The sequence below is a fragment of the Ranitomeya imitator genome, chromosome 4 (genome assembly GCF_032444005.1).
Source record: "Ranitomeya imitator isolate aRanImi1 chromosome 4, aRanImi1.pri, whole genome shotgun sequence".
Taxonomy (NCBI): Eukaryota; Metazoa; Chordata; class Amphibia; order Anura; family Dendrobatidae; genus Ranitomeya; species Ranitomeya imitator.
The window spans coordinates 496,184,829-496,207,933 of record NC_091285.1 but is presented as its reverse complement, the minus strand read 5'-3'; the positions used below and the strand labels follow the sequence as shown (position 1 = coordinate 496,207,933).

The 23,105-nt window shown below is 43.0% G+C and overlaps 1 protein-coding gene across 3 annotated transcripts in view; it reads left to right on the top strand.

Annotated features, from left to right (window-relative positions):
* DMXL2 (Dmx like 2) overlaps window positions 1-23,105 on the top strand; it is a 199,236-nt gene that overhangs the window by 40,519 nt on the left and 135,612 nt on the right. For all 3 annotated transcript variants that reach the window (XM_069766009.1, XM_069766008.1, XM_069766010.1), the window contains exons 2-5: window positions 14,622-14,747; window positions 17,190-17,264; window positions 18,676-18,754; window positions 20,724-20,877. In XM_069766009.1, coding sequence (XP_069622110.1) covers window positions 14,622-14,747; window positions 17,190-17,264; window positions 18,676-18,754; window positions 20,724-20,877 — 434 coding nt within the window. The remainder of the gene's footprint in view (window positions 1-14,621; window positions 14,748-17,189; window positions 17,265-18,675; window positions 18,755-20,723; window positions 20,878-23,105) is intronic.

Here is a 23,105-nt window from a genome sequence, read left to right as displayed (position 1 = left end):
TTTCTGCTAACTTTTCCATAAAAGGCCACCTCTATGAAGTGTACGGGTTATTGTGGTTGTATGGACAGATACACCAGTCTCTGCTTCGGAACTCTGCAGCTCCTTCACGGTTACTTTGGTCTCTGTGTTGCCTCTCTGATTAATCACCTCCTTGCCCAGACTGAGAGTTTTGATAGATGGCCCTCTCTTGGCAGGTTTGTTGTGATGCCATGTTTTTTCCATATGATGATGATGGATTTGTTGTTGCTCTGGGGGATCATCAGAGATTAGGATTTTATTTTTTTATAAACCAACCCTGACTTGTACTTCTCAATAAATTGTCCTAGATTTATTTGGAGATCTCCTTGGTCTTCATGGTGTTTGGTTAGTGGTGCCTCCTTCTTAATGGTGTTGCAGCCTCTGTGGTCTTTCAGAAAAGGTGTGTATATACTGACAGATCATGTGACTTCCTTTCACTAAGCATGTGACTTGTGAAGGTAATTGTTTGCCTCAGAAATTTTTAGGGACTTCAAGAGCGGGAAGGCTTCGGGGGACACTGGAAGGTGAGAATATCACAATTTTTTATTTTTGTTTATTATTTTGTACATTATATAATTTTACTATTGATGCTGCAAAGCAGCATCAATAGTAAAAAGAGAGAGAGAACAGGGCATGCGCAGTGTGGAGGCCGGACTCCGGCCCCGGATATCGTCATGTGGCGCATCTGGCTCCCATAGCCGTCCATTGTCAGAAAAAACGGACAGCGCCGTCAGGTTTTTCGCCGCAACAAAAAAAGTTCCTCTGGACAATTTCTCCAGCCGCCGGATCCGGCAAAAAACGGATGAAACATTGGGACGTCAGGCACAATCCGACGCTAATATAACTCTATGAGAAAAAAACGTATCCGGCGGAAAAAAAAAAACAGATCCTGTTTTTTGAAAATTTTCCAGATTGTGACTGATGCAAAGAACCTGATGTGTGAAAGTAGCCTATTTTAAAAAAAAAAGTGGCCATTGCATCAGTTTTTCACAATTTGCGACAGATACGTTTTTCCAAAAATTTGCCGAATCCTGCCTGACGGCAAAAAACTGATGTGTGAAAGTAGCCTAACAGTAGATCCATTACCTCTCTCTTCTACCTTAGTACATAAGAGTTAGTGATTTTGATCCCTCCACTTTACACCAACTTGTAAGTTTTAATTTTTAGCAAATATGTTTTTCCTATTTACTGCTGTCCAATCATACTGTGTTTTATCATAAGGAGCCTTGAGTACTTTTCCTGCAATAGTGTCAGGGGATGCAACTCCGCTAACCGCCAATCCTCAGGACAATTACACAGTTAACTGATGAGTGATGGACGTGGCCTCGATTGTTTTCCCTACTAGGCCAGTTATTGGGGCACTCAAAGTGAGCGTATGGTATATACACCTCCGATTCCAACGCATGGAACACATCTATACAGTGGGGAAAAAAGTATTTGATACACATGATTTTGCTTTCCCATCTACAAAGAATTGAGATGTCTGTAATTTGTATCGTAGGTACACTTCAACTGTGAGACAGAATCTTAAAAAAAACTAAATCCAGAAAATCACATTGTGTGATTTTTTTTACATAATTAATTTGCATTTTATTGCATGAAACAATTATTTGATGCAATAGAAAAGTAGAACTTAATATTTGGTAAAGAAAACTTTGTTTGCAATTACAGAGGTCAGACGTTTCCTGTAGTTCTAGACCAAGTTTGCACACACTGCAGAAGGGATTTTGGCCCACTCCTCCATACAGATCTTCTCCAAATCTTTGCGGTTTCGGGGCTGTTTCTGGGCAATATTGAGTTTCAGCTCACTCCAAAGATTTTCTATTGGGTTCAGGTATGGAGACTGGCTAGACTACTCAGAGACCTTGAAATGCTTCTTAGGGAGCCACTCCTTAGTTGCCCTGCTGTGTGTTTCGGGTTATTGTCATGCTGGAAGACCCAGCCACGATCCATCTTCAACACGGTAACTGAGGGAAGGAGGTTGTTGGACAAAATCTTGCGATACATGACTCCATCCATCCTCCGGTGCAGTAGTCCTGTTCCCTTTGCAAAAAAAAAGCAGACCCACAGTATGATGTTTCCTCCACCATGTTTCACGGTTGGGACAGTGTTCTTGGGGTTGTACTTATCCTTCTTCTTCCTCCAAACATGGAGAGTGGAGTTGATACCAAAAAGTTCTATTTTGGTCTCATGACGACATGACCTTCTCCCTTGCTTCCTCTGGATCATCCAGCTGGTCATTAGCAAACTTCAAATGGGCCTAGACATGTGCTGGCGTGAGCAGGGAGAACTTGCATGCCCTGCAGGATTTTAATCTATTACGGAGTAGTGTGTTACTAATGGTAATGTTTGAGTCTGTGGTCCCAGCTCTCTTCGGGTCATTGACCAGGTCCTCCCTTGTAGTTCTGGGCTGATTCCTGACCTTTCATAGAATCCTCCTTAGTCCACGAGGAAAGATCTTGCATAAAGCCTCAGACTGAGGTTGATTGACAGTCATCTTGTGTCTCTTTAATTTTTTAATAATTGTGCCAACAATTCTTGCCTTCTCGCCAAGCTGCTTGCCTATTGTTTTGTAGCCCATCCCCCTTGTGCAGGTCTACAATTTTGTCCCTGTTGTCCTTAGACAGCTCTTTGGTAGTGATGAGTGAGTGTACTCGTTGCTCGGGTTTTCCCGAGCACGCTCGGGTGTCCTCCGAGTATTTATGACTGCTCGGAGATTTAGTTTTCGTCCGGGCAGCTGAATAATCTAGGCTGGGTTCACACTGCGTTGTGTGAACCCGTTTAGGCTACTTTCACACTGGCGTTTTTTTTAATACGTCGCAATGCGTCGTTTAGGGGAAAAAACGCATCCTGCAAAGTTGTTTGCAGGATGCGTTTTTGCCCCATAGTTACATTACCGACGCATTGCGACGTATTGACACATGTTGCAACTGTCTTGCGACGGTTGCGCTGTGTTGTGGCGGACCGCCGGGAGCAAAAAATGTTAAATGTAACATTTTTTGCAGCCGACGGACCGCTTTTTCTGACCGCGCATGCGCGGCCGGAACTCCGCCCCCACCTCCCTGCACCTCACAATGGGGCAGTGGATGCGCCGGAGAAATGCATCCGCTGCACCCGTTGTGCGGCACAACAAATGCTAGCGTCAGAATCTCGGCCTGACGCAATGCGACGGGCCGAATCCGACGCTAGTGTGAAAGTAGCCTTAACGGACTGCTTTACACCGCGGCATAACGCGGTGTAAAGTAGTCCGTTAACGCCGCCATTACTGGCAATGGCGAACGCATCGCTAGCGCACGCCAGCGATGTGCCGTCATTGAGTGACGGACCCGAGACGCGGGCTGCAGCGTTTCCGGGTCTGTAACTAGTAGCGCACTGCTAACGCAGATGGAGCTAGCAGATGCTCCATCTGCACTAGCGCAGTGCCAAAGTTGGCACTTGCGTTAGTGCAGTCCGATTAACGGATTTGTTGAACGGACTGCACAACGCAAGTGTGAACCACATATTTTAGGCTGCTTGATTACATGTGGGGAATCCCTAGCAACCAGGCAACCCCCACATGTACTCAGCCTGGTTAGTAGCTGTAAATCATTCAGCTGCCGTGATGAAAACTAAATCTCCGAGCAGTCATAAATACTCGGAGGTCACCCTAGGAACGAGAACACTCGCTCATCACTACTCTTTGGCCTTGGCCATGGTGGAGAGGTTGAAGTGTGATTGATTATGTGGACACATACGGTATACACATACACATAAAGAGTTCAAACAGGTGCAATTAATGCAGAGTAGGACGGCTTCTTAAAGAAAAACTAATGTATCTGTGAGAGCCAGAATTTTTGCTGGTTGATAGGTGATCAAATATTTATTTCATGCAATAAAATGCAATTTATTACATAAAAATCATGCAATGTGATTTTCTGGTTTTTATTTTTAGATTCTGTCTCTAACAGTTGAAGTGTACTTCTGCATTGTTTGTGTGTGTTGGGATCACACTCAGTCGGAGCAGTCTTTGGAAGTGGTGAATCACCAGAAATAATACACAAGACACGTCTTGTATAGTGTATCACTGGGAAGTCTCTGAAGCACGCCTGCCTTCAATGTGCTATCCCTTCTTTATATAGCTGTTTCAGTAGGTTTAGTGGTTATACAAGTTTTGCATGTTTAAACAAAGAGACAAAACAGGAAAGAAAGAAAAGAAAAGAAAACAGTTTCGTGGGCGGCAGTTTCACAACAAACAGTACAAAGGCAATTCCACAGACAAGAAAAACAGGATTTCATACTATAGCTAAAATGTCCTTGAATGGACAGGTCAATATTTATCACAAATTCTTTTTTTTTTTGTTCATTGAGGTAATCATTTTTGTTCTGCTCTTCACAATCCCCCCTTTGACATATTCCATTCAAAACCTTGTCGATCATTTTAGTCATTCTTTTTGTGATATTACAAAAAAAAACTTTATATTCTCGCATCCATTACACAAAATTTATTTGTGCATACCGAGATACCCTTGAGTACAACCTTGAATAATACATATATAATTACAATAACCATAACTGTATGTATTAGGCTTTGCATAATCCCGGTAACCCACCCACCGATCCCTCTGAACCAATTGGCCGGGTTAAGAAAAGAAAAGGTATCTGACCACCAGCTATCCTTATTTTGGTCATTGTCTTTGTCATACTGATCCCTGAGTCGTTGTACGTCTTTTAATTTAAATCTCATACTCATAGTACTATTCGGGTCTATATAATGACAGCAGGTGGGTCCGATGATTTGACACATACCCCCTTGTGAGGCAGTTAGGTAATCCAATATCAGGGTATGTTGGTTAGTGACTATTATAAGCTGATTCTGTACAGCTATACTAGTATTTAATATGTCCAATATATCCCAAATCTGATCATCTAGATAATCCGTGGCTCTAACTAATTTGTGTTAACGTAGGATAAATAAAAATGGTACTAGCAATTTTGTTGGGAATTCCCATTTGTACTATATGCGGCCTCCCCGAGGGACGTGGTGAGTTATCTGCAGCTCTTTTATACAGTGTGTGCTTGGGCACGGCTTGCATATTCACTTGTTTATTTGAAATTATGAAAGTAGCCGGGGTTAGGCGTCCTAATGTACAAGTACCCTTTATACCTACGGGAAGCCATTTATATGCTCCTTCTCCGCATATCCAAAATGTACCCTCAGGCAGATCCCACAAAGCTGAGTGCTGCAATACCAATCTGTGAGCCAAATCCACAAAACTAGATACATTCTGAAGCATACACCAAGAGGGTTTTTGTCCCAAGGGGCTACAGTACCCGGCTGCGGGATTCCCACATACATGCATTCCGTTGACATACTCATTGGATTCATTACAAACCAGGTTCCCCGGCTTACTTGTACAACTGTCTGCATCACCTTGGGGGAACAACTCAGAATGTTCCCATTTTCTATTATGTATGTATCTTTCCAATACTGTAGGTTTGAAAGCATCAGAGGAAGGGGTGGTTGTACTGAAACTGAGCTGTAGATTTTCAGTGGGGACCTGTCCTAAATCAGTTAATCCAGTCTTATTCCTAGGTACCCATTTTCCTCCCTTGAATGCTAAATATTGTAAGTTGTCTATTTTTCCTGTAAGATTGCCCTGCCACCAAGGAAATTCTACCCATCCCACAATTGGTATGGCGATTGTAGTATTCCATAGTCTAGTATTGCCAGGTTGTCTGAACAATTAGGCCAAGCGAATATTTCTTCAGCTGACACGGGAACTGCTAGAAAAGGTATACTTGTGGCTGATACTGGTGAATGGGTACAGATCCAACAATCTGCCAGGGGTTGCGTATTATTTAACAAGTCATGCACTCATTTTCTATGATGTTGTACGAATCTATTGTTCAAAGGGGCTAGAGAATTCAGTCTTTCCCATGCCTCCGTTGAGGTTAACATTATTAACATCAATATCATGAGTCTTATACTGCTTTTTTGCAATGGCTTGCATGTATCCATGATGCCTTTCCTTCAAGCTTGACTGCTGTTGGAGTTGTTAACAGGACTTGGAAAGGTCCGTCAAATCTCGGTTCCAGAGTCTTTCTGGTGTGTCTTTTCACGTAGACTTGATCACCAGGTTCCAACTTGTGGCCTCCTTCGAGATTTTCTGGATCTGGAAGGGAAGCAAAAACTTGCGAATGCACTTTAGTTAAACGTTTTTGTAATTCTTGTACATAAGCAGTTAAAGTCTCAGTATTCAACATCAGTTGTTGTGGAAAATAACAACCCAAATTTGCTGCTCTACCAAAAAGAATCTCATGTGGTGACAGCTTAGCCTTCCCCCTTGGGGTGTTTCGGATGGAATACAGGGCAAGTGGTAGACACTCGGTCCAAGGCTTTCCTGTTTCTGCCATGGCCTTCTGGATTTTTAATTTTATTGTCCCATTTAATCTTTCCACTTTACCTGAACTCTGTGGATGATATGGAGTGTGAAACTGGTTTTCTACTCCCAACATTTTCATAACATTCTGGAATATTTCCCCAGTAAAATGGATACCTCTATCTGACTCGATCACCTCAGGCATGCCGTAACGGGGTATCAGTTCATGTGCTATTTTAATGGCAGTAGTTTTTGCTGAGGCTTTACGAACTGGATAAGCCTCTGGCCACCCTGAGAACATGTCCACACACACAAGCACATATTCGTATCCATTGTACCTAGGAAGTTGGATGTAGTCGATCTGGAGTCTTTGAAAGGGATACAGTGGTCTTACATGATGCTTGGTTGGGGTTTTAATGGCCTGACCTGGGTTGTGTGCCAGGCATATAGCGCATGCAGCACACATGTTCCGAGCAAAATTACCAAAGCCTGGAGCCAACCACCTTTCTTTTACCTTGAGCGTCATACCATTTGCCGACACATGCGTGGGTAGATGGAGGTCACTTGCCACTGCGGGGTACCAGGCTCTGGGTAAACACAACAAAGTTCCTTTTTTCCATAATCCTTGCTGATCTTCTGCCCCTTTTTTCTGCCACTGCCCTCGTTCTTCGTCGTCTACCTGTTTCTGAGCTTCCTTTAATCTTTCCTCATCATCTTCAGAGCTATCTAGTGTGTGGGCATGATGTAAGGGTTTACGTGCTGCCTGTTTTGCTGCCTTATCGGCTTTATCGTTACCCCTGGCTTCCTCGGTGTCGAGTCTCACATGTGCAGCTACCTTTATCACCGCTATTTCTTTAGTTTCTTGTGCTGCCTCCAGAATCTGTCTAATGAGGGAGGCATGTTTAACAGGTTGGCCTGAAGCAGTCATATAACCTCTGGCTCTCCATATTACGCCAAAATCGAAAATAATGCCATGTGCATATCTAGAATCAGTGTATATGTTTGCTGTCTGATCTTTGGCTATTTTTAGAGCTTCAACTAATGCCGTAAGTTCTGCTTCTTGTGCAGACTGATTAGCAGGGAGAGGTTCTGCTTTCAGCACTTCATGCTGAGTTACTACCGCATAACCTGTATGAAATTGTCCATTCATATCTGCATATCTACTGCCATCTATGAAAAGTTCAAATGTAGCATTACAGAGTGGCTTGTCACGTACATTACATAAGCCCTGAGTCTCTTGTTCCATTAATTGTACACAATCATGCATTGACTTTGATGGGTCAAAGGAGTTGGAGAGTGCAGTTTCAAAGGAGTTGGAGAGTGCAGTTTCCTCAGGTATGGTACCCCCCTCAGACTCTAAAGGGAGCAAAGACGCGAGATTAAGAGTCTGAATCCTGGCAAAGGAAATGTTGGGCGGCAGTAGTAGGGAACATTGGAGACGGAGGTGTCTGGCCATTGAAATATGTTTAGGTTGGACCTGGTTAAGAATGCCATGTACATCATGAGTGGTCTGAACTAGAAGTGGGTGATCAAGAACAATCTCAGAAGCTTTATCTAATAACAGTGAAATTGCGGCTACTACTCTTACACAAGAAGGTGCGGCTCTAGCTACAGGGTCCAGATGAGCTGATATGTATGCCACAGGTCTCTGTTTGTTTCCATGTTTTTGTGTGAGCACCCCTGTAGCATGTGAGGATATCTCAGCTGCCATCAATTGAAAAGGTTTAGTGTAGTCTGGGAGTCCCAAAGCCGGAGCTGATACCAGTGCTGTTTTCAAAGAGGAAAATGACTGTTTAGCCTCTTCACTGAGTGAATATGGTGTGTTGGCAATACAGTCATATAAAGGCTGCATGAGTTGACTTGCATGTATGATCCACTGTCTACAGTGTGAAACAATACCTAGGAAAGCACGCAGCTGTTTGTGATTCCTGGGTTCAAGCATGTTACGTATGGCTTCCGTACGTTGAGGTGTGAGGTGTCTGATGCCCTGTGATATGCAGTGACCTAAAAACACGACTGTTTGTTGACAAGCCTGGAGTTTCTGTCTATTTACTTTACAGCCTTCTTGCGCTAGGAAAATTAAGAAATTAACAGTTGAGGTAACTGCCGTCTGTTCATCAGGGCAACAAATAAGTAAGTCATCTACATACTGTAGAATGACTACTCCTGGTTCTGGGATGAAATTTTTTAGCACGGTCTGCATTGCTTCAGAGTACAAAGTTGGTGAGTGTACCATACCTTGTGGCAATCTTGTCCATGCTAATTGTTTACCCTTGAATGTAAAGGCAAACAAATGCCAACAGTTCTTATGTAGTGGCACAGAAAAAAAATGCGTTTGATAAGTCAATTACCGTAAAATATGCAGCAGTGCTGGGAATTTGAGACAGTAAGGTATGAGGATTCGGTACCACAGGGGTGACCGGTGCCAAAACCTTATTGATTTCCCGTAAGTCGTGCACCATGCGATATTTCACCATAGTTTCTTTGGAGGACACTTTCTTTTTAACAGGATATAAGGGTGTATTGGCGGGTGACCTGATTTCTACCAAAACACCTTGTAACACATAATCCTGAATTTGTTGAGAAATCGCCTGTTCTTGCTGGGCGCTGATGGGGTATTGCCTAAGCTGAGGTAATATGGTTCCCGGGGCAGTTTCTAACAGTATAGGAGCTACTGATAAAAATCCTACATCAGTGTCTCCTTTTGCCCATAGGCTGTCAGGAACCCGAGTCAAGTCAATTTTTGCTTGTTGAGTGTAAATTTCGGGAAAATTCTCCATTGCCTGTATTCTAACATATGGTTCCAGAGTTTCTGCATCTTCAGGGATGGTCAGCATAACTGTGCCATCTTCTCTAAAATGGATGTTTGCATGCATTTTACTTAAGACATCAGTACCCAACAAGCAGGTAGGTGCACCTTTAGCAAATAAAAATTTGGATACAAAAGTTTTAGGGCCAAAGCTCACATTTAAAGGTTTTGTAAAGGGCAACGCCTGAATTTTACCATCATACCCTTCTGCATGTGTAACCTTTGAGGATATATTGTCAGGATATGGTAAAAAGTCCTGATTTAAAATGGAGGATGTTGCTCCCGTATCTATCAGAAAAGGTACATTTTTACCCTCAACTTCAACTTGTATTATTGGTCTTCTAGAAGGAAGAGAGACCTGCATAACTTTCAGTCATTCTGAGCTGTCTGTTTGATCAGGCACTGGGTTATTTATCCTATTTTTGGGTACAAAGGTTCCTGAATCTATATCTTTTTTTCTCTTCCTACATTCCCTTTGGAAATGTCCTGGCTTCTTACAGTAATGACAAGTAAACTTTTGATTAGCAGAGCCAGTATTAGCCTGTGCAATTCTTACTGGCTTAGAATTTTCTCTTAAGTCCATTTCTATCCCTACAGCTTTCTGTCTAGCCAGGTGTGGGTCTTCCAAGGTTCTCCAATCAGGGGTTGCGGCCTTAAGCTTTTCCTTCACTTTTGGAGACAATCCATCTATAAAGTTTTTTGTAACTAACCTCATCATTCCTGGAGCGGTTAGATCCATGCCTTCATCTCTGAAATTATTTTCTACACTTAGATAATATTCGTCTACTGATTGTCCAGATTTCTGAGCCACCACTCCCGTTGTTCCTCTCTGCCTCTGTCTCTCCCTCATGAAAACCATTAAGTGATCTACAAATTGTGTACCTGATTCTATCGTTTGTAAGGCACCATCTCCTGCTTGGGGCCTATGTACCTGTAGATTTGCTAATAGCTCCTGGAAAAGTCCAGGAGTCATTTTCATTCTACATAATTCTTCTCCATCTGCCCAAACTCCAGCGTGAGTCTGCATAATTTGCTGTATATATTGTGCAAATCTAACTGGACACTGGGTGGGATCTGGTGCGTTGTGCAAGAGAGACATGCCTTCAGCGGGGGACCAAGGGAAATATTGTCGAGTTTGGTGATATCTAGTTCCCATTACTCCGTCAGCACCAGGTTCCCTAAAGGGTCTTGGTACTACCCTAACAGGGGCAAGTACAGCGCCATGTCTAGGTGTACCACAGGCTAGGCAATCATTTCTCCAGTCTGGATTTTGTTGTCCACAGTGCGGACATACCCATCCTCCTGGTCCGGCTAAACTTTGAGGTGGTGTTTGGAGAAAAGATGGGGCATGTGGGTTAAGGTATGGGGGTGGGGTATTTTTAGATTCCACATTTTGTTTTTCTCCACAGCCTGTGGGTCTAATACACCACTTTTTACTCTGTTGATTATATGTCCATCCCTCATTTTCTGCTACCCTAGAGACATCAATCAATGCTTGGATCTGATCTATCCATTTCTTGTCTCTGATTATGCCTTTTTTCCTTTCCTGAATTCCTTCCCATAGTTTTCTACTAAAAGCTTCTGCCCTAGTAACTCCAAACTTACTAAAAATCTTTTTCAGCCCCTTAGTGGCATCTTCACCACTTCTCTCCTTTATGATAGTATAGATATCTAATTCTTCTGGTTCCGACTTTGTTTGCTTATTCCCCATTTTCTTATCCTGAGCTTTCTTGCCCTAGGTGGCGTTTGGGTATGAGAATACCTCGTTACCTTCTTCCTAAGGAGCTAGGATGTCTTTTTCTTGCCCTAGGTGGCGTTTGGGTATGAGAATACCTCGTTACCTTCTTCCTAAGGAGCTAGGATGTTTAAACTGTGTTGATGTAAGAAAATCCTGATTCCTACACCTATAGCAAACACAAATGCAACCAGACAGAAAAAGAACATACAACGTATCTTGTCCCAGGCTAATTTATCTGTCCTGGGCTTATACTATCACATACAACGTATTCTTGTTCCAGGCTAATTTATCTGTCCTGGGCTCATACTATCATACACTTATCCGTCACCAGGTTTTTGTCAAAGACAGGATCAGAGATTGAACATAGGCGCGGAGGTCTCCCCGAAAGGACGCAACCACGTTGCCCAGTGGGACAGTCACTTCTTCTGTTTCAACCCCCTGGGCGGCTTATAGGGCTATTCCCAACTTCCACACACCTTCTATTCACATTCACTCTCATTCAATGTCGTACTCCGTGAGGTGATCAATTCCTAAATAGTTCAAGAACCCGAGCTATAGGTATCCTCCTCTACTAGAACTACCCGCTAAAGAACACGACACAGAAAATCTTACGGACAGTGCAGGGCAGATATAAGAGATCTAACAGTGTCTCTTACCTGGCCAGGTTTTTGTTCATCTGCCGTCCATTATCCCAGATTCTCTTTTCGTTCGTATTCTGCCGGTGTTCTTGAAGGAATACACAGACCTCGGGTCCCTGTTCAGGCACCAGGAAATGTCGGGATCACACTCAGTCGGAGCAGCCTTTGGAAGTGGTGAATCACCAGAAATAATACACAAGACACGTCTTGTATAGTGTATCACTGGGAAGTCTCTGAAGCACGCCTGCCTTCAATGTGCTATCCCTTCTTTATATAGCTGTTTCAGTAGGTTTAGTGGTTATACAAGTTTTGCATGTTTAAACAAAGAGACAAAACAGGAAAGAAAGAAAAGAAAAGAAAACAGTTTCGTGGGCGGCAGTTTCACAACAAACAGTACAAAGGCAATTCCACAGACAAGAAAAACAGGATTTCATACTATAGCTAAAATGTCCTTGAATGGACAGGTCAATATTTATCACAAATTCTTTTTTTTTTTTTTTTTTTTTTGTTCATTGAGGTAATCATTTTTGTTCTGCTCTTCACATGTGTTAAACTATTTTATTTAGTGATATACATTTATTTTGAAAAATATATATATATATATTTCTCAAAATGGCGCCGACTGCTCAGTAGCATCTATCGGCAATGTCACAACTCATTAACTTACATATTAACCCTATATCTGCAGGTGTTATTTTACATGACTGGTTCCCATGTAATAACCTCATAGATAACATGCCAAGACATGTAAGTGCGTGGATTTCTGTACATGGCGCTCGTACTTGATACTGAATAAATTCAGATGTGTTGAAAGTTTTTCATTTTTTTCCATCATTTGCATATTCGGAACAGGTGTCACGGTCAGCTGCAGCCGCTGACGCGGCCCAGCCCCATAGATGCCCCCAAGCTGACCGACCTCAGAAGGCGTGGGGCGCGCGTCTTCCTCTGCGGTATAAAGGGTCCGGATTGCGTCCCCGGGGGACTCGCGCCCCACGCTTTCTGAGGTCGGTCAGCTTGGGGACATCTATGGGACTGGGCCGCGTCAGCGGCTGCAGCTGACCGTGACAACAGGTCTGTCCATCCTGTGATTCCCATCATTTCCCAACTTTTTCTTCTTGCTCTTGCAATTTCACTGTAATCATTGTGCAAACCATGTATTATGGCTCATAGTGAGTGTGATATTTATTTTTATTTAATTTTTTTTGTCGATTAGCTTTTTTTTATTTTTTTATTTCTTTATATAGTAAAGGCAACTCTCAGCAGGTTTCTGTCTCCTCCCAAAATTACCAGTCAGAGGAGAGGCGGGAGCCATATAGTTTAGCAGGGTTCTATAAGCCCTATAGGGTATGTGCACACATTATGTATTCAGTGCAGAGATTTCTGCAACATAATTCCATAAAGACGCAACATAAAATAGGCCTGTTTGCTGCATTTTTGGTGCAGATTTTTCCCCCCTCATTAGTATGGATGAAATCTGCAGCAAAAACACCAAATCTGCAAGTCACAAATAAGCAACGTGTGCTTGAGACTTTAGGATTCTCATTCACTTTGCCGGCATCAAGAAATCCTTCAGATTAGTGACAGATCTGTACAGAAAGGAAAAAAAAAAAAGCAACAAATCTGCATTGTGTGCACAGGCCCTTAGGGTATGTGCACACGTTGCGGATTTATTGCGGATCCGCAGCGTTTTTTGCAGTGCACAAACGCTGCAGATCCGCAATTGATTTACAGTACAGTGTAAGTCAATGAGAAAAAAAAAAAAACAAAACTCTGTGCCAATGGTGCGGAAAATTCCGTGAGGAAACGCTGCGGATTAAAAGGAGCATGTCACTACTTTTTTGCGGATCTGCAGCGTTTTTGTACCTATTCCATTATAGAAATCAACAAGGGTAAAAAATGCATGAAATCCGCAAGAAAACCACAGCAAATCTGCACAAAATCCGCACAAAAAACGCGTCAAATCCGCACCTGCGTTTTCTGCTAAGAGATTCATTTCTAAGCTTAATCCGCAATGTGTGCACATAGCCTTAGGGTACCGTCACACAGTGAAATTTTGATCGCTACGACGGCACGATTCGTGACGTTCGAGCGATATATCTGTGACGTTCGAGCGATATCGCAATGTCTGACACGCTCCTGCGATCAGGGACCCTGCTGAGAATCGTACGTCGTAGCAGATCGTTTTAAACTTTCTTTCGTCGTCTAGTGTCCCGCTGTGGCGGCATGATTGCATGGTGTAACATATATCGTATACGATGTGCGCATAGTAACCAACGGCTTCTACATCGCACATACGTCATGAAATTATCGCTCCAGCGTCGTAGATTGCAAAGTGTGACAGCAGTCTACGACGCTGGAGCGATATTGTTACGACGCTGGAGCGTCACGGATCGTACCGTCGTAGCGATGAAAATTGCACTGTGTGACGGTACCCTTAGTCGGGCTGTGACTCCAGTGATTGGCTTCTCCCAATAATCACCGCTGAGATACGCCTGGCTCCTTCCCTCCCAGTCCTTTCTATATTTCTTGTATCTTCTCTCTTTATACAGTGCTATTGGGTAATTATTCTCATACTGGGCACAGAACCATTCACCTCTGGATTAGTGATGAGCGAATATACTCGTTGCTCGGGTTTTCCAGAGCACGCTCGGGTGATCTTTGAGTATTTATGACTCCTCGGAGATTCAGTTTTAATGCAGCTGAATGATTTACAGCTATTAGCCAGCTTGATTACATGTGGGGATTCCCTAGCACCCAGGCAACCCCCACATGTACTCAGCCTAGCTAATAGCTGTAAATTACTCAGCTGAGGCGATGAAATCTAAATCTCCGAACACTAACAAATACTCGGAGGTCACCAGAGCGTGCACGGGAAAACCCGAGCAACGAGTACACTCGCTCATCACTAATCTGGATATAATGTTGCCGACTATAAGAAATGACCTAATCTATTCTCAGACATTTCGTTTTCTGTTCTTTGTTTTTGGAGTATTTCTCGTGCTTTCATTCTCCATATTTTTGTGCTTACTGACTCTTTCTCTGTATATTTTTGTCTGCAGGCCTACGGATCCGGCTGTGATATTGTTGTACTCGCACACGACTTTGAGTGTGTTCAGATTATTCCTGGTGCTAAGCATGGAAATATCCAAGTCAGCTGTGTGGAGTGTTCCCAACAGCAAGGCCGGGTAAGCTCCTCTGCCGAGTGTCATGTATGGCTGACCGTAGAAGGTGGAGCGCATTGATTCCACTGCCAGGATTACTGCATTGTGACTAACTGACTCCAGTTACAGGAAATGGTGCCCCCAATCTACAAACCTCAGTAGTAAGCTCACATTCTGTCACAGCAGCTGTCAAACTTCAATTTAGGAAAGTGAGTGCAACTTGATAACATAATGTAATGACTCCACTTTAAAAACTACAGTATGTAAGGCTGATTTCACATTTGCGGACGAGGGCTTTGCGGAGGGCTGCGTAGTTCCTCTGTTAAGCCCCGCCCACTGGCACGCCTCTTCCTTCAGCTCTGCCTACATCGGCATGCGTCCTGTGTACCCTATCTTTAACATTGGGTACGCAAGCCATATATATATATTACTAGACTAGATTGTGACCCGATTCTAACACATCGGGTATTCTAGAATATGCATGTCCCCGTAGTATATGGACAATGATGATTCCAGAATTCGCGGCAGACTGTGCCCGTCGCTGTTTGGTTGAGGCAACCTTTATGACATCATCGTCGCCATGGCAACCATTATGACATCTACGTCGATACTGTGCTGAATCAGAAACGCTGAATTTCTACTTCCTTTATGACATCATCGTCGCTGTGCCCGTCGCTGATTGGTCAAGGCCTGGCGGCCTCGAGCAATCATAGGCGCGGGATTTGTACGTCGATACTGTGCCCGTCGCTGATTGGTCGAGGCCTGGCGGCCTCGACCAATCAGAGAGGCGGGATTTCCAAGACAGACAGACAGACAGACAGAAAAACCCTTAGGCAATTATATATATAGATATGTATTATTGTCTACATTACACCTCAATTAGCTCTATCGCCATATTTTAGAATACTAACTGTATAGATTCTCACACCTGATGAGGCTGGTGTATTTACTTTGAATATCCTCATCAGAATGGCTGTATAATCCATTTAAACTCAATCTGCGCCCACCTAGCGTGTCTGACCGCTCCTTAGTGTCTCGATCTCACACTGCTTGGTACCAGATGCCACTATTAATCAGGCTCGATGGACGAAGACTGAATACGTTTACACTCAGGAGCTATTATATTCTACAGCTGCACTAATGTACAGTATATCTTGATACTAACAGTTATTATACTATACTATATCTTATCCTGTAGAATGTAAGCCCGCAAGGGCAGGGTCCTCGCCCCTCTGTATCAGTCGGTCATTGTTAGTTTTGTTTACTGTATGTGATATTTGTATTTTGATGTAACCCTTCTCATGTACAGCACCATGGAATTAATGGTGCTATATTAATAATAATAATAATAATAATAATAATAATATGAGGATTATACAGCCACTAGATTGTGGCCCGATTCTAACGCATCGGGTATTCTAGAATATGCATGTCCCCGTAGTATATGGACAATAATGATTCCAGAATTCGCGGCAGACTGTGCCCGTCGCTGATTGGTCGAGGCAACCTTTATGACATCGTCGCCATGGCAAGCATTATGACATGTACTTCGATACTGTGCCCGTCGCTGATTGGTCGAGGCGAATTCGCGGCAGACTGTGCCCATCGTTGATTGGTCGAGGCAACCTTTATGACATCATCGTCGCCATGCTGTGCCCGTCGCTGATTGGTCGAGGCCTGGCGGCCTCGACCAATCAGAGACGCGGGATGTCTACTTCCTTTATGACATCATCGTCGCTGTGCCCGTCGCTGATTGGTCGAGGCCTGGCGGCCTCGACAAATCAGAGACGCGGGTTTCTACGTCGATACTGTGCCCGTCGCTGATTGGTTGAGGCCTGGCGGCCTCGACCAATCAGAGACGCGGGATTTGCAAGACAGACAGACAGACAGACGGAAAAACCCTTAGACAATTAAATATATAGATTCTGACATGGTTTTCAAGGTAAGTACATTAGTCTCGTCAGGTTTAACAAATCAATATCATGTGTGTACTTTCTATTGTGAAATCTAGTAACAGATCTGCTTTCATTCATTTGGCACATTTTGGACATTTTTTAATTACAAACAAATCTACACCTCCTATAACCAGGCATAGATTTGTGAAAAAATAGGTGCCATATTCTCTCTATTGTGCTTTATTAAGTCCATCTAAAAGTTGGAGACTAAACACTATTGTTGGTATTTTTTACATCTTAACAAACTTTTTGAGGCACCGACTATTTAAAAATCTGTAACATGCCCAATTTTTCTTTTTAATAAGCATGGTCAGTTTGGTAAAAAAAAAAAAAAAGCGGACTATTTTAGTCAAGGAAAGGCGATAAGAGGCACCTGAAACATTAGTATCCCTGGTAGGAATAAGACGTTGAAAATTCATCCTTATTACCCCATGGGCAGAAATAAGGTATAAATATAATCAGATACAATTCAGGCTTTTTACTTGTGGAACATCTGATTTTTCTCTTGCAGATTGCTGCTTCTTATGGTAACACTGTTTGTATATTTGAACCACTTGCTACAACGAACTCGTACAAAAGGAACAGTGTAAGTAGCAATATATTGTGACATTTTTCTTTTTTCAATACGGGTAGAATTCACCTTTTTATTCTTGTGATAATAAAGTATTGGTGCATAATATAATGTTTTGTTACTGGAGAAGTCGGGCACAGTCGCAGTATTTTGCAGTAAAGTACCCCTGATATTGGTGCTGGTACTAGAGGCATAAGTGTCCGGATCTACCGCTAACAGCTGTGGGTGGAATCAATCCAATCCACCCTCGGCTGTTAACATGTTAAATGCCGCCATCAATCTCTGACAGCTGCATTTAACTTGCGCAAACCGGATGCGCGTCATAAGACCTGCCCATTGTAGCTCTTGTCATGTGATCGTGGGATGCCGATGTGTTGTCATGACAGCCAGGTCTAAAGAAGACCCCTGTGCTTGTCATTGCAGATCTCCTATGAATTACGTTATTTTGGTCGCCGCAACATTTCAATAAAATGCAATTACAGGCAATAAAAATATTGTATCTACCCTATCATTGGGCAGAAAAGTTTTCACATCGATTTTTATTGAGTGTGTAAAAGAATTATGAAGGGAGGGGAGGAGGCACCGCTGTGACATCAACTATTATGATTAGTCCTATCAGCTGTGTCATCGTAATCTTGCCTTTGATAATATGGAGACTTGCTGAAAATGCCTCCTGAAAGCACAGGAAGTACAAGTCCAACATAGCCCAATAGATTATTTTCTGATGACGCATTTCCTTTAATCTCTTTCCTGCATGAGCTGTGCACACAGAGCGGTGTACGGGCTCCATTGTAGGTCCATACATTCACTCTCACAGAAAGGTGGACGGACCCATAGACTTACTCACACCAATCTGTGCATGCAGATAACAACGGAGCGGGAGGGTTTTAACTCAGGACTTGGACCCCACCAATCAGCAGCATGTATAATGTTTAAAAACTTGAATGAAAAGGGTAGTTATACGCTAACGCATAGCTAAATAACAGGTGCCCTCCTTTTAACTCTTTCTTTCTGGGTTCCTCCGATGTGCAGTCCCCTCTTTATTTCTGAGGGTTTTTTTAATGTCCGCCATTTGCTTGATTTTTGGCTTTAAAATTCTTTGCCGATTTATTTCCTCCTGTAACACAACGGATGGTCTTAGTCTAACATTGTGGGTGGCAATCCTGCCATTTGTGATGCCTGGAATTCTCCGTCATAATTTCTTTCACTTACTTGTGGTTAGTTAGCAGCAGGGCTGGGCCGTTATTCCAGATCTCTGTTTTTTCAGCTTTTGAACATTGCTCCTTATTTATAAGTTGTTTCGGCCAGTTTTTGTTGTGATCTGCACAAAAAGTCAGAAATCATGTTCGCACCAAATAAAGTAGAAAACGTCATATATGAATATTAACATAAAACATATCTTTTTTTTTTTTTTTTTATCTTTTAGCAACTTAAATATCAATGGATTAGAATGGGACAGTTTTTCCTCAATTCTGTGACCTTTAATTTGGCTTGGGACCCTCAGGGTAAGTAAGGCTCCATGTTTACTGGCGGAGTTGGATTTATTGCTATTTCTTGATCTAGTGTTGATAGCAAACTGCATAGTTAGTATTTTTTCCCTTCTTGCTTACCTGGAGGAGGGGACTTAAAGATGCTCGGTAATCAAAAATCTATACATGTTAGGGCTCATTCAGACTACTGATTTTTCTCACGTACGAGAATAAGGGATTGATTATTGTGATGACACTGATCAGAGTTTGATTAGAGTGTCGTTCGTTTATTTGTACGTGGAGAAATTTAAGAAAAAAAAAAGTTTCTCCACTATTTCCTCTCTTGACGGTCCATGAAAAGATTTTTATTTTTTTTGCAGACCCCATTGATTTGCATTGCTGATTTTGATCCGACCCTCTGATCAAAATCGGACTGGTCTCCATGGCTTTTCGCTAACTGCTCGGTCCAGGATAAATCAGACTATTCGTGAAGAACAAGGATATCACTCGTACATGACAATCGGACGTTTGAATGAGCCCTTATTTGCTGCATTGATATCGAATCGTAGTATGATGTTAGCGTAATGATTTTACTGCACAGAAAAGGATGTAAGAAAGACTGCAAATATCAATAGTAGAATTCTTGTTTTTTTTGCATTTTCTCCTTCTCTCAAAAAAAAACCTTAATCAATAACATATACGGTATGTGCCCCAAAATGGTGGTAATAAAATGTAAGGGAAAAAAATAACTCCTCATTAACTTAGATAGTTGTCAAAGAAGACCGGACTACTTTGACAGCTCCTTCTCATGCCCAACTCTTGTTCCAGATAAAATTAAAACGCTTCTACTCGCCTCCCTTGCCGATGCTGTTCCCGCGGTGTTGGCACTCGCTATCTCTGGGGCTCGCATGCGGTTGTTTATACTCTCCTCCCGTGCAGGCGCCATTCCCGCGGTATCTGCACTCTCTCCCCGGGACTCCGGTGCCTTTGTTATGACACGTGACCCCAGCGCCTAATTAGCGGTGGCGTCATTGTCCCCGCCTTTGGACTGATTGAACATGAAGAGGAAGTCAGAGAGCAGCCAGACTTCCTCTTCATGTTCAGTTTGTCGGGAGGCGGAGACAATGACACCAGCGCTGATTGGCTGCCGGGTCACGTGTCATAACAACTGCATGGGAGTCCCGGGAGAGTGAGTGCCTGTACCGCGGGAATGGCGCCTGCACGGGAGGTGAGTATAAACTTTTTTTTATCAGGGCCAAGTGTGGGGTATGAAAAGGGGTTGTCCTAGTAGTGCACAACATTCAATTTAGGAAAATGGTCCAGAAAGTGAAGCTACTCTTGTAGAGCCCTTTATTAGTGATACTGCTGGGGTGCATGGATCCTGCTAGGTACGTGTGCTGTACAGGAACAGAGGGCGGTAGTTTTGCAGATGCTATGTTAAAGATTACTTGCAAATATGTACATGTCAATTGTGGATGACATAATAAAGGGAAAGTGTAAAGCGACATGGTCATCTGATTCATGCTGCCCGAACCATGGGGAACATGAATCCGACTCCTGCGCTACAAACATCTTGGTGATACCATTAAATGTTCCAGCATTTTCAGAGACATACTTAGTTGAAATTTTGGCCAGTGACTTGTCCAAGAGGCATGTCCTTGCCAATTTCTACCTGGCTGCTCATCTAGACTGCCAAGTGTCGTCTTATGTGTTGTGTGGCTAAAAACCTGCCAATGTAGCTGTGTGGGGATAAGCTCTTGGACTAGTCGCCTCGTCTCCAGCTGTGTTTTCAGCCTTGTTTTCCCTGAAACATTGCAGTGGTTAGAGATTATTAAAATGAAGGAGCCGGTCTCTGATTCAGGCTGCCCGTGGGTCGCCCAGCATGGATCGGCTGACAAGTTCACTTTAAGGCATTTGATGTACAATAAAATAAATAATGTAATTTTGCTCTGCCTGGAGCTGAAAGATCTTTCTTGCTATCTCTATAATGATGGGTAATCTGCAGGTAACAGACTGCTGACAGCCACTGATTACTTGCAATTATGGGCACCACCTTCCAGTGATATTCTAGAAGAGGATGAGGATGATCTTGACAGAGACGTCATAGAGGATAAAGTTCACCCTGCCCTGAATGACTGGAACTGTATCTGGCAATGCAAGTAAGTTGAGAAGAGGCTTTGGTCCTGCAGCGGCGGTCCTGAACATGTTCTACGGTTACAGATGTCATTTCTTATGTGATATAACGTGTCCCTAGTCCAACATCCTCCATGAACGAAGTGCGGTATATACATGTGTGCCTGGGCTGATCCCGTATATTATGCTGTCCTGGTGGGTGGAATGGAGCGTGTGCTGGGACAAACTTACCGAAGCACAGGTTCAGAAGGAACCCTGCCCAAAACGTTCAGTGAAACTGGCCATTTCAGCCTGCCCCATTGTTATTCTTTCCAAGTTTTTGTTTGATTGAAGCCAACCCAGTCCTTTATAATATGACAAAGTGCTTGAAGTAAGAAGCTCCTCGCCACTAAATTGCATACTGTATAATTTTGGTGTTTGATGGAATGGAAACACATAATCTGAATCACTTTTTAGCATGTCAGACCAAGGATGCCAGCTCACTTCTCACATATACATGTAATGCCATCTGCAAGGTTTAGTGGAGAATCAGTAATGTATATTAACCCCCTGCAATGATGCAGTCCATACTCTAGTGCCATCCCCAAACGTCATCATTTGATAGGCTGCTCCATTGTTTTTACATTGATGCCCTATGCTAGAGTTGGGTCATCAATATCAGACTGGTGGGGGTCTGCCACCCAGCAAACACGGCGATTAGCTGTTCTTGATGCCTGAAGTAACTGGATGTTAGTAGTCGCAGAGCTGAACAGCTCGGCTACATCAACTGTGCAGTGGCCGCTGCCGGGTTACGGCAAATCCACCCTTGTTAGGTTAATGGGAGTGGAGCGGCAGTGGCCACTGCACAGTTTGCGGGGGCTGTGCTGTTCAGCTCCACAGCTGCTAACTTCTGGCCACTGGCACTGAGAGCAGCTGATTGTTCTCCGTGACCGGTGTTAGACCACCACCGTAAGACAAGTCACCAGTATAAAGTAGTGGAGCAACAGTTTGACGGACATTCAGCAGAGACCTCCATGTTCACCTGTCCCCATACTTTGGATGTTTGTCATTGGTATTCCTGTAAGATTGAACTAACTACGTTTTTTGCACGATTGATAAAGAATAATAAAGCCTACTACTAATATTGTCTGTGCTAAGGAATCTTTTATTGGCTGTTAAGAGCATGTTCACACGTTTTTGCTGTGTTTTTTACGCAGCGTTTTTGGTGCATTAAATGCAGTTTTCAGTACTAGCATATTCAATGAGATTTCTGAAATCCCATTCACACGGATTTTTATTTTTTTTTTTGTGCCTCTTTTGCGCCCTGCTGCATTTCTGCCAAAGGCACATTATGTCAATTATTTCCAAATGTTTTTTAATAAACAAGTGACAAACAGGTTGCAAAAAAAGTGCGTATTATACTTGGCATTTTTGATGCAAGTAACCTAGTTCTTGGTGCAGAAAAAAAAGCTGCAACGTTTGAACAAAGCCTTAGGCTACTTTCACACATCAGGTTTTCAGTGTCAGGCAAAATCCGGCTAATTTTCAAAAAAACGGATCAGGCGAATGTTGCTGCCGGATCAGTTTTTTTCCCCATAGACTTGTATTAGTGCTGGATTGCATCGGATGACATTGCGTTCCGTACAGTTTTTCGCAAATATGCCGCTTCCGGTTTCTTGAAAAAACGTCCATAGCAACGTTTTTTGTCTCCGGCGAAAAAGCCTGAAGCGCTTCCGGCTGTTTGCTAGAATGGAACCTATGGGAGCCGGAAGGTGCCGGATCCGGAAAAATGCGGATCCGGCGGCCTGATCCGGTTTTTTAAACTAAGCATGCTCCAAATTTTTTTTTTATCCAATAATCTAGATATGCTAGCTGGATCCGTCAAAAAAACGGATCCGTCGAATCAGTTTTTTACAATCTGCGCCGGATCCAGTTTTTCCAACATTCGCCGGATTTAGCCTGACACTGAAAACCTGATGTGTGAAAGTAGCCTTAGAATTTAGCATTTTTTGTTCACACTTTGCTTTTTGCTGCTTTTTTTCTGCAGTTAAAACCCCTCTTCTTGGCAAAAAGGTGCAGCAAAAAAGCCAGCAAAGCTTGTTTTGTCTTCACTATTTTACTGCCAAGAAATCATTTTTTTTGCCGCATTTTTCAAAATACAAATGTTCTGATTGCTGCCACCATACAATAATGAACAAGGCGAGGTGTTAGGGCACCAAGGCAAGACAATATGGTATGTGAAAACATAAAATGTTTTTGGAAAAAAAAATGCAAT